This window comes from Sceloporus occidentalis, unplaced genomic scaffold (assembly GCF_023333645.1).
Source record: "Sceloporus occidentalis isolate IW3139 unplaced genomic scaffold, rSceOcc1.0.p SCAF_3, whole genome shotgun sequence".
Classification (NCBI taxonomy): domain Eukaryota; kingdom Metazoa; phylum Chordata; class Lepidosauria; order Squamata; family Phrynosomatidae; genus Sceloporus; species Sceloporus occidentalis.
Window position 1 is genome coordinate 222,099,865 of NW_028316983.1, and position 12,400 is coordinate 222,112,264.

Consider the following 12,400-nt stretch of genomic DNA (forward strand, 5'->3'; position numbering starts at 1 on the left):
AGAATAATAATAATAATAATAATAATAATAATTTCCATACCTTCCAATATTTCACAAATTATAACTGGGAAGCATGTGGCCAAGCAACATCAGAGTGTGGTCAAGATGGCAAAAGGTATTAACGAGAAGGAAGACACTATCTAGGAGAGGCTGCATCACTTTGCTTTTGCCTGAGGCTACTGAGTTCCAGTCTCTCCTCTCTTCCTGCTGATTTAATGGAGTACAAACTATCTGTGAAAGTGTGGGAGGAGGAAAGATACACTGGGACATTTTTAAAGCAGCTGAAAAAGTGCATTAACAGAGGCTGAATCAGGATGGTTCCTATCAAATCAAGACAGTCAGATGGTATGTGTTTCAGAAATGGGATTTTACTTTAACATGACCTGACAACATGAGGTCCCAATTTTAAACTGCTTAATCTCATGTTTATCCTCTCTGCTCTGATACTTAATACTGTCTCTGACCCCATAAAGACAGGCCCAAATAAAGCTGCTTCGGGTCACTTTGGAGGTACGCTATTTAAATGATGCATGCGTCCTAATAGTCCGGAAGCTGTGCCAAAGCCATGATCCAGTCCTAAGGACTGGAGTGCAGCTTTAGTGCAGCTTCCAGACTCTTAGGACACAGAGGCCTGTTACAGACTGCCAAAATAAAGCTGCTTCGGGTCTCTTTGGAGGTATGCTATTTAAATGATGCATGCGTCCTAATAGTCCGGAAGCTGTGCCAAAGCCATACTCCATTCCTAAGCACTGGAGTGCAGCTTTGGTGCAGCTTCTGGATTCTTAGGACCCATGCATCATTTAAACAGCATACCTCCAAAGAGACCCAAAGCAGCTTTATTTTGGCAGTCTGTAACAGGCCATACATCATTTAAACAGCATACCTCTAAAGTGACTGGAAGCAGCTTTATTTTGGTCTGTCTGTATGGGGCCTCTGTTTCCTACCCATTTTTCTCTCTATTTCCTTTCTCCATCTCTTAACAACAAATACATATGTAAACAAATCAAAAGATCATGCTGATAGTGCCGGCAGTATAAACTCTGTGTAAGCCAGTTGCAGGCCCTGATCTGCCAGTTGAAAGCCCACACTTTCATTGATTTGTAGCAATCTTCATTATATAACCGAGTGTGTTTGTCTGTGTTTGTAGAAAAAGAGAGAAATGAAGGATGCTTTGAAAAAGCTGAATATAAACCACAAGAGCTTGTGCTATAATGAATCTTTTACTGTTAGGACCTTATCACTTGCAAAAAGAAAGTGACTAACTCCTGCCGGGATACAGTCGATTAGGGAATGAAGTCGGGAATTATCGCATGAAAAATGCCACCGGACGACTGCATTCTGGCTGCATCCTGGCTCCCAACCACACTCAGCCAGCTGATTTGCAAACACGGTAGCTTCCTGTGTTTGCAAATCAGCCAGCTGAGCATGACTGGGAGAGGGATGCAGCTGGGAGGCAGTCGCCCAGTGAATTCGGCAGCATTTTTCGTGGGATAATTCCCAACTGCATCCTGTAAGTGACTGTATCCCGGCAGGTGTAAGTGACTTTTTTTTGCCCTGCAATAATCTCCTTTGTTGTTTCAGTAGGTTTGTATTTCTATGTTTTATGTAATATTAGCACCCTTCCATATCATACATTTCTTCCTGCTACCTTAATCTGTTGTGCCTTCAGGAAAATGACTGGTGTTCTTTACTGAAATAGGCTTAAAAATTGGAAACACTCTGAGGAATAGGCCATCAAGCTTCCAGCCTCCCTTGTTAGCTAACCTTTCCCTCTCTTCCTTGTACTCATCTCTTCTATTTCCCTTTGAAATGCTTGTTATTTCAGCAGAATTGCACTCTTTTTTGCTTTTTCAGAGCCAAAGATCCCCAGTTGTGGTTCAGTTTCCCTAGTCTTCATGATTCTCCTCACTGTTCATGACATTCTGTTACATAGTTGAAGGATACTGTCATATCCTACCCTCCCTTTTCCCTTAGGCTGTACAAATCAAGCCTCTCCTTTCATAGTGATTCTTTTCAGTTTTTTGATCTCATCTTAACTCTTGGTTGTGGCGACCAAAGGTAGCCATGGGACTGTTACTTCCAAATAGAGCACATCCCACTAGAATGAATGGGATTTATTAGTCACCACTTATGTAAGTCTCGTTGGTTTTGGTGGGTCTGCTCTAGTTTGGGATGACATTGGATTTAGCTTGTTTTTAATATGGTTTAGAATAACACAGTTATACATTTGGGAGAACATTGTGGCAGTGGTGGCTGGTGGCTCCCATGTCTGTGGAGTGGTGAATCTGCTCTGGGTTTTAACCTGAATTTCAAAGAATCTATCCAAGGTGCTGAGCTGAATTTGGGAATAGGTTTCAGGACTATGTATAGCTTCTTTTAAAGTTCATCTTAAAACCTGGAGCAGATTATCAAAGGTCTTTGCAAGATCTTTTGATCCCACCACATGCACAGCCATGCTTGGCGGGAACATAAGCTTCTCCTTGGCTGTCCTCAGACTCTGGAGCTCCCTTCCTAGGGAGACTGGCGTCTAAAACACACTGTAGAAATAATCCTGTTTCAGACCTCTTTAACTGCCTTGGCTCAGTTCTCGGGAATCTTGAGAATTGTAGTCTGTTGCAGCATCAGAGCTCGCTGACAGAAAAGGCTAAATATCTCACAAAGCTACAGTACCCAGGATTTTCTAGCATTGAGCTAGAGTTGTTAACGTGATCTCAAACTGGATTATTTCTGTAGTGTATTTGGGACCTAGTATGGCTTTTTATTTGCTGTCTTTTCAGTGGCAGGCAAAGACATTTTTATTTCAGAAAGCTCTGGGGATTTGATTGTTTTACAAGAAAAGGGCTTTTAATGGTGCTGTACTGCTTTTATTCTTGTTTTAAAGTTAATATTCCATAGGGTTTTAATATTGTTGTTGTCAGTTTAATATTATTCTTGATCTCAACTTCTAGTATGTTTCTAACCATATGTGTTTTTATTGTAATCCTCTCTATTTTTTAAAGCCACCTTGAGTCCCAGTTTGGGGAGAAAAGGCAGGGTATAAATAAAACTCTAGTTCTCCAGGTGTTTACAACCTCAGTTCCCAGAGTTCCTGGATGTTGGCCTTACTAGCTGGAACTTCTGGGAGGTGAAGTATAAAACATTTGAAGAGCAATATCTCCCTTCTGGTTGTGTTTTCCAGAACTAGTATTGAGTGCCATAAGGCCTCTGAACTTGGAAGAAATATATAGCCATAACGAATACTAACCCACTGATGGTCCCATCCTCCATGAATTTGTATAATCTACGTTCACATATGTGCTTTCTGAAAAAAGTGTTTCTTTTTATGTTTCCCAAATATCTCGTCAGTAAGCTTCAGTGAATGATATCACATTCAAATCAAGTACGTACCATGAGAAATTTTTTGGAGCAGTTGTTCACCACAGTGAGTTTCCAAGGGATTCAGATATCACAAAAAATATTGTGGAGGTTTTAAAAACAAAGCAATTTAAGCATTCCTATTCCAAAGAAATCCATGAGTAACCTATATCCTACGTCAACATGAAGAGAAATATCTCTGCTGGCAGATGAAAAATCCCATTCTCTTACCACCACTTGATTTTAAAAAGAAAGAAAGAAGAGAAAATATGAGCTGTAATCAAGGAACTATTAAATCTGCAACCATATTTACGTGACAGATATCAGTCAGATTTTGGTAGAAAATATTCACCAGCTTGTCTGTACTGTAGGCAGGATGCTGCCTGAACAAGTAAAACAATGCACTTGGAATGTCTAAAGCACTTCAGGGCACAGAGTTCTGTGGAATTTTCAAATGGGAGATTTTGCTTTTTAGAGGATGAAAGGAAGGAGACCAAAATGCCGGTCTTTCAGACTTTGTAGACTGGAATATCCAGCCCCGAGGTTATCCATATCAGGCTTACAAGCTTCTTGTGCTGTTGTCTACAAGATAAGAGAGTACTTCTATTTAGACCTCTTTTAAGACAGAAATTTGGACATCAACTAGTTGTAGTGGAAGGATTTTTAGTTTCTATGTGTGTGTTACATTTTAAATGCTTCTAACTGTTTTTAATTTAATGTTTTAATATGGTAATATATTTTTAAAAATTTTTGCTTTTATTTTTCTTACTATTATGATTAATTTTAGTTAAGTTCTTTTTTAATCTGTGTTGTAAGGTAACTTGGCTCCTGCATGAGTAGACAGGATATTAAATTTGAAAAAAATGAAAAGTCAATAAAAATCATTTAAACTATAAATAACCTACTTTTAAATTCCTGGTAAAGAACTAGATTGTGCTTATAATAAGAATGATGCAGCATTTTTATCTACACAGTCACTAATCATGTGTAGTATTAAGATGATAGCTTTTAAGCAACACAGACTAGGTTGGTAGAAGATGATACTGTCAGTCACCTAACAAGGAATGGCATCACAGCCTCCCTGACAGAGTTCTGAAAAATTACTTTTTTTGGAGTACAATTCTGGGAGCTATGGTCCAAAAAGGTAACTTTTCAGATCTCTGTACCTCCTTTTGTCCATGTGCGCTATGACTCATGTTGTTGGTGCCTCCTTCTCCTCCCTGATGCCCTACTGTGCTCAGGGAGGTTCTTCCATCTACCTGTCCTCTAATATCAGGTGTGTGTATGTATGAATGAGATAGAGGAGCAGAGACCAGGAGAAGGCATTTGGGGTTGCCCATTGCTTGGTGCAATGAGTTGACTCCTTAGCATGGCATGGAGGACATGTGGAAGGCCACACATCTTTGAGCCTACATGGCTCTGTTACTTTTGGGATTATAACTTCCCAGAATCCCTAGCCAGCATGGCCACTGGCTGTTTTGGCTAGGGGATCTGTAGTTTCATTGAGGTAACATTTCCAGGCTTGGCTTTGCACCAGGATTAAAAGCTGGTTTGCAAATCGTGAATTCAAGCTCAGCATGATTAGCAACTAACCATTCACATTACAAAAAAAATCGGTTCTGAAACCGATTCAATCACGTGAAGTTCCTACTCACCCCGAATCTCACACAAGCGAATCCGGGGCTTGCATACCCGTTCCGTGTTAAATGGCCCCTAGCGCGGTGTTTTTGAAATCGGCGCAAATACCGTTTCTTTTGGAAAACCCCGGGTCCTGGGAATGAGAACTTGGCCTCGATCACGATCGAGGCAAATTGAGGGAGGGATTTAGGTCAGAGGGTGGGCAAAGGGCAAGGCATTTCCTCCCCTCATCGGAGGGGAGGGGGAGGAGGAAAGAGTCCTGGGAAGAAGAGAGCAAGGGAAGGCATTCTTTAGGAGCCTCTTTTCCCTGCATCCCCTGCCCAAAGCCCTCTGTCGCTGGGCATTCCTTCCCTTGCAGGAGGAAAAAATTCAGGTCACGAACGGAGCTCATGTCAGGCAAGCCCCCCCCTTTTCAAATTCAAACAATTTTTTTTGAGCAAATATGTGCATTGAATACATTATGTTTGTATTCCAGAGGCAGATGGAGCTGGGCTTGCACTTTATATCCTTGGATCTCCTTGCCTTCTGCAGAGGGGGAAGCTACAAATGTTGCAAACAATCAATGTTACATTTTTAACAATTTTTTTTGAGCAAATATGCGCATTGAATACATTATGTTTGTATTCCAGAGGCAGATGGAGCTGGGCTTGCACTTTATATCCTTGGATCTCCTTGCCTTCTGCAGAGGGGGAAGCTACAAATGTTGCAAACAATCAATGTTACATTTTTAACAATTTTTTTGGAGCAAATATGCGCATGGTTTGTCTTCTTGAGCAGATACAGCAAGGGAAGCAAAGGGAAAGCTAATGTTGCTTTCAAAAGCATAAAAAAATGCATGGCAATCCCATCCTTTGCCTGGGACAGGGGCAGATCTGACCCAAAAGCCCACAGGTTTATAAAAAGAGAGAGAGAGAGAGAGGCATCTCTCTCCCTGCTTCAGCCACTGAAACCCCTGTGCCTGGCTCTTTAAAAAGGGAGGACACTTTCCCCGATGCCCTGCAAACGTCACCATGACGATAGCTTGATTGGCAGCAGCCACCTCGCCAGCAGACACAGAATGCATTCGATTTCTAATTTGCAGGTCAAAATGCATTCGATTTCAAATTTGTAGTGGGCACTTGCTAACGGAGCGATTCGGGGGAGGGGCATCCGGATCAGCCCAGTTCCTTCCAGGTCTTTTAGACCAGTATGAATGGGGCCATAGTTGATTATGGCTGTGCGGGTGTAAAATCTGATGACTTCCCATATTTCCCCTCACCCCACAAAGCTTTGTTTTGCCATGGCTGGGTTCTCCATAATGTTTCCCTATAACAAAAACTGTATTTCCTCCTACAGCCTAAACCTCCAGCAAACCTCCAGTTGACTAAAGGCACTTAAAATCTGATTCTGTCATGGTTAAATGAGCAGGAAGCTTGTTCACTTTATTTATTTGATTTTCTTTACTTCAGCAGTAATTTCATTGTAGCTTACAAAACCTGTGTGACAGAGTAATCATATAAACTCCACAGCAGTGCAACTCAAATAATGTGGGATGTGAAAACTTGCCTGAGCATAAGGAGAAATCATGTTTTAAAAAGCATCCATGATTTATTCTGTTTATTACAGCTGATTACAAAGAGAGCTTCAATACCATTGGGAATATTGAAGAAATTGCCTATAATGCTGTCTCCTTTACTTGGGATGTCAATGAAGAAGCAAAGGTAAGATGGCATCCTGCAGTAGACTTATTAAAACATATTCGTGCTGCACTATTAAAGAAACATCCTTGCAAATAGGTCCTGAGACAGCTGCATGATATATATTCCATATGTATCCCATTGCAAGGCAAAAAGTTTGATGTTTGCAAGCTTGGAAAATCTGAGCACTATATAATGTGCCCTTGCTATCTGCTGGGGTTTTGTTCCAGGACCCCCTGTGGATACCAAAATCTGTAGATGCTCAAGTCCCATTATATACAGTGAGGTGGTAAAATGGTCTCCCTTATATAAAATGGCAAAATCAAGGTTTGCTTTTTTAATTAAAAAAATTCATGCAGTACATAGCTGAATCTGTAGATAGGGAGAACCAACTGTACTATAATTTGAGGATGGTGGTTTGGAGGGGCTGTTGTCATTTTGTTGTTGCTATTGATAAAAGATTGGATAGCAGACATCCCTCATGATCTACCACATAACCTAGAGACCTACCAGTGGATTCGGATATACTTTCTGCCCATCTCTGTTTTAAATTAAAGCTGAGAAATATCTACATTTCCAGTTTAACTGACATTCAGGTGAACTGTAACTTTGCAACTATTCCAGAATGATTTTTTTTGAAAGGTCACCCAAGGGTTCTCTTCCATTAGGAAGGCAGGAAACTGTTTAACATTGAGTCACACCAGTGGACCATCTGGTGGCCGTGATAGTTGTCCAAAAAAAAAAAAAAATGCAATATTTGTCATTTCTGCTTATAAAGATTTTGGACACCTTTCTCATTCCATTAGTTATATTGGCTTCTGACTCTGGTCAGGTAATAATATTCCCTAGGCACTAGGAAGGAGAAGAACAGAAAATCAACAGGCATCCTTGAAGATGTGGTTTCCATTACATCCTGTATAGAGTAAAATAAGCTCTGTAATGTAGCAATGTGAATCTTTTAATTAATGTTTGTCATGTTCTTTGCACTGCTTGGCTCCTTTCATCCAGGAATCTTGCAATGTTTCTCATAATGATTACTACAAATTGAGAGGATTCTGTGAATGCCCGTAGCTTGGAGGAAAAGGTGAATTGGCACCTTCTGCCAGGTTCATGTAAAATGCGAGTGGAAACCATAGTCCCCTTAACTTGGCAGCTTATTGTAACTGAAACCCCCTATGTGCACTGTTGGCCTTTGGGGCGGAGATAGTGGCATCACTCAGGGGCACGGGGGATACGGATCACACCAGGTGACACCCTAAGGGGGTTGAAACCACTGCTCCTCAAACACCTTCCTTTTGGCAGAAATGGGCTGTGGCATTCATCTGCTTCCATTTTAAAATGCTTTATGGGAGTAGGGTGAGTGGGAGGAGAAAGGAGAGGCCCCAGAATTTTTTAAAATTCAAATTTCAAAATTTAGAAAAATTTTTTAAAATTGAAATTTTTATTTTTTTATTCTTTTAAAATTTTCTTTTAAAACATCACATTTTAACCAAATCTTCACTATGCATATGTAAATACATTTAAGTTGTGCATATCATATTGTAATTTGAAGGTATAATTTTAATTTTGCTAGTTGTTTATGTCACCACTATTAGCATTACACTCAGTGCTATATGGGACTTACAATTTACGAGTAACATTAGTGCAAAAAAAGCATTGCTAAGGATTCTGTATGGTGTGAAACAGGAGGAGGTCAATTGAGGGTGGTTGAGACCATGAGTTACCACACTGGGTGACACCAACCCTAGGGATGCCACTGGGCTGAGGTAGTTTCTCCTGAGATTTTTAGGTCAGGGGGTGAGGTCACTTTTGCTAAATCCATAAATAATGTCTTGTCACTTTCTGGTTTGGGGGGGGGGGGGGAAAAGCCAACAGGGCAAGGGGACTGAAAAAGTTGATTGAGGGCTCTTCTAGATTGGTCTAGAGAAGCCTGGGTTCTCCCAACATAGTTCCTTGAGTTTTGTCAGATGTTATCATCTCTATATTGATTTATTTTAATGTTTTTTTTTTGGGGGGGGGGTTTGTAGCAATTTCTTGGTTCTGCACTAAGACTCAAAGAGGACCCTTTTTCAAATGGGAACCTTTCTGTTTCTCTGTAGTCAGCTCTGATGGCAGCTTCTTCTCCTGAGTACAGGTTACACATCAGGATAATCAAATGTAGTGGTACTCCCATTTCTTTGAGAACATTTCTTGAGAACATTGTTTTTCATGGTCTCTACATTACTGAAGTCAATGAAGCAAGAACATGCAAAGTTTCTTTTGGAATTCCCTGGTGCACTCCATTATCCATCATATACTGGGTAATTATACTTCTAAAGGAGCCCAAATGTTCCTCTGTTGGCTGCTAAAAGGTTTCGTATTAGGTTGCAAGCTGTTTTTTTCTTCCTGCATGGAAATTGTATGCCCCCTTCGTAGGGTTCTACAAATTTACTTACTACTACGATCTCATCCAGAAAGGCAGAAAGTTCCTGGAAGTATTGAGATTTTCCAGTTCTTTTTGTTTTGATTTTACCTGCATATATCTCCAGGCTTGCATCCCAACTGTTTCTTGAAATATCCCTACTTTCTGCCTCCACTCTTGTCCATCCTCTCTCTCCCACTGATCATATGCCACATCTAGATTCATGCAACATTTCAGAAACCGATTTTCAGCTATTTCCACAGAGTCTTCCTTACAATTTTTCAGGCATTACTGTCAAAATGCTACAGTTTGTTAGCAATATTAAACCAGTTAAGCATTAGAATAATTTTGTTTTAGTGCCAACATTTCTCCTTCCCTTACTTGATCTCTGTCAAATCTCTGTCCTGGAAATGATAGCTGCATTTTGCTGGCAGTGACCACTTTAGCTAGTTCTGAAATAATACAAACAGATGGTCAAGTAGAGATACATTTCATTTTGGAAAATACTGAGTTAATTTAAACTGACCTGGAAAGCAGGGATGAAAATTCCTTGAAAATGCCAGGAGTTCCCAGAAAATCTTTCAGGATGAAGGAAATGTCATGTGGCTTTCTAAAGTAAAATTGGTTTGTACAGGAACAAAACCTGAAACTTTGCACCTTATCACACTAGATGAATTCCGCTCAGAAATGGTATTTAAAAGTAGGAAAAACCTGCAAATGGAAGATGTTTTTCAGACAATGTTTTTTTTCCAAATAGCAATAACATGAAAATAAAGCAAATGGACAAAAATGACACCTTTTTACTTTCGGGAACTTCCTGAAAGTAAAAAAGGTGTTCTTTTTGTCCATTTTCCATTTGCTTTATTTTCACGTTATTGCTGTTTGGTGCAAACACATCTGAAAAACATCCTGAATTTGTGTTTTTTTCTACTTTTAAAATCCCATTTCTGAGTGGGATTTATCTAATGTGATAATGCACTTTGGTGCTGAACAAATGGCCTCTGTGGAGCAGCTTGCTGCTGCCTCTTTGAACACCGGATTGGGGCCATAGCAACTGCACGTTGTGGCCCCAATCTGGCAGTTTGCTGGCACAAAAAGAAACAGCAAAATGCTGTTCCTTTTCAAGCTGACAAAAAACCACCCTTGCTGTGGTGGCAGCACTTTTGCTGTTTCTTTGACACAGCGTGTATACCCATGTTGCCCGCCTGGTCAGGTGGGCAGTGTGATGGTGGCTTGGGGTGGAGTGGGGGTGTGCGATGTGCAGTCGCCATGCCCCCACTCCACCCCAACAATGGCTCATAGTGCTGATCTGTTCAGCCCTTTTCAGAGATTTTCTTTCTGTCTGGAGACTATGCTGTATTTTTTTCACACTTTTAAAAATGACATTTTTAAAAAGAAAATATTATTCTTGTAGTATCCTCCCAATAACGGAAAATTAAAAGATGGAAGTTCACCTTCATTAAAAATCTTGCAAGACTTGAATTTTTAATTTTTTGTTTATGCAAATTTCTTTTCTGTCTCTATTCATAATGTAGAATAATTGTTTTAGACTCACTGACATATTTCCTTAAATTTATTTTAAAAGATGTTGGCCAGCTGTTTCTTAGTGAGGCCGTACCATTAAGATCCCCCTCGCCCCGGTGTCATGCTCTGTGTTCTCATTAGGAAGTATGGGTATAACATAATTCCCACTGCATTTGTCTATTCCAAATGACCCATTTCAACCATAAATCCTAAATTCCACTAGCATGTAAACTATGGCTCCATCCAATTCTCTGATTCTACACAAAAGAATACTAATCTGGCATTAGAAATTACAGTATTCAAAACTCAGGAGGGAACACTTTACCCTGCCTGGACACTCTGCCTTTGACCTCCAAGTGGCTATTGTGAAGCAAAGAAAACTTCAAAAGGAGGAGAGAGAAAGAGAGAGGTTGATAAAAGAGTCAGAGTGCTTTAGAAAGTTTCAGAAGACTGAATCAGGACAACAATTTCTTATCACACCAGACATGTGAATCCGCTCACTAGTGCCAGACATTTGTGTTATCAGCAACAGTTTTGTGACTAGCTTAAGTTTATAATGTAATTGTCACTGTCAGTACTTCTGTGTTTAATTTGCCTGTGACCTCACTATCTGCAGTTCTTCACCAAACATGTATGCTGCATAAACATGACTGAAATTCTGAAAAACATTTCATGAGTCTGATGAAACAAGCAAAGTTCACAAAGGTTCATTCTGTAATAAACTACTGATGTTTATGGTGTCAAAGGATTTTGTATAGTAGTTTAGTTACATGCCAGAGGAAGGTGAGGAGATAGAGGTAGCTGCAGTTTTGAGAAATCATCTTCTTTTTGGTGGTTCCTTTGTTAGATTTACAACAGCCACGTTTAAAATAACCCTAATCGGGATTATTTCTTTTACTTCAGTGAGCTGAATTAAGTTTGCAGTCTGGGTCAGGATGACCCAGGTTACAATGGTGTGAAGCAGAAATCCTCTAGAAACTCAAATCTTAATAATTGATCCCCACACACAAAATTGAACAAATTTAAGTACAGACTCCTTCCATAGTAGTTGCTACTATGGCCTTTTGTTGTTTGAAAATATACAGTCTAATGGAGGGAGGGTTGAAAACTATGGAGTTTAACTCTATTGTTTCCTTAGTCTGATTATTGGACTCTATCATATGTTTTACATAAGACTGCCTTTGAAGGATCCAATTAGTCTAAAATCTAACCTTTCTGCTAGGCTACTAGTTCAAGTAGTGGAAATGTATTGCATCAGTAGTTCACAGGCACTTGGTCTATTTCTGAGCACAATTAGAAGATCTTTCCATCAACTGTTATGTGCTTTTAAGTCAATGCTGACTTAAAGCAACCCTGTCATAAAGTTTTTTGGGGAGCAAGATTTATTCAGAGGAGGTTTTCCATTGCATTTCTCAAAAGTAAGAAAGCATGATTTGCCCAGTCACCCAGTGGGTTTTTGTGGCTGAGAGGGAATTCAGTTCCAGGTCTGACAGAATCCTATTCCAACACTCACACTCTGACTCTCATTCCATTATTGCCATGTATAAAATGGGAAATGAACATAATTTTTTGTGGGTTTTTTGGGCCATGTGTCCATGTTCTGGAAGAATTTATTCATGATGTTTTGCCTGGATCTATGGCTAACATCTTCAGAGAATGGTGGCATGAAGGTGTGTGGGGGAAATGAACATTTCATATAAACCTGCTCATCACTGAAGTCTGGAGGAATTTGCTATCTGCGGTGAAGCAGGTAGCACTATGAAGAGGGACTTTTCTCACATTTGAAATACTCTTCTCATGGAAGCTT

At 40.0% G+C, this 12,400-nt stretch overlaps 1 protein-coding gene across 1 annotated transcript in view; it reads left to right on the forward strand.

Annotated features, from left to right (window-relative positions):
* The window catches only part of GRHL2 (grainyhead like transcription factor 2), a 212,425-nt gene that overhangs the window by 134,135 nt on the left and 65,890 nt on the right, over positions 1 to 12,400 (forward strand). Inside the window, exon 8 of the mRNA XM_089518384.1 lies at positions 6,598 to 6,692. Coding sequence (XP_089374510.1) covers positions 6,598 to 6,692 — 95 coding nt within the window. The remainder of the gene's footprint in view (positions 1 to 6,597; positions 6,693 to 12,400) is intronic.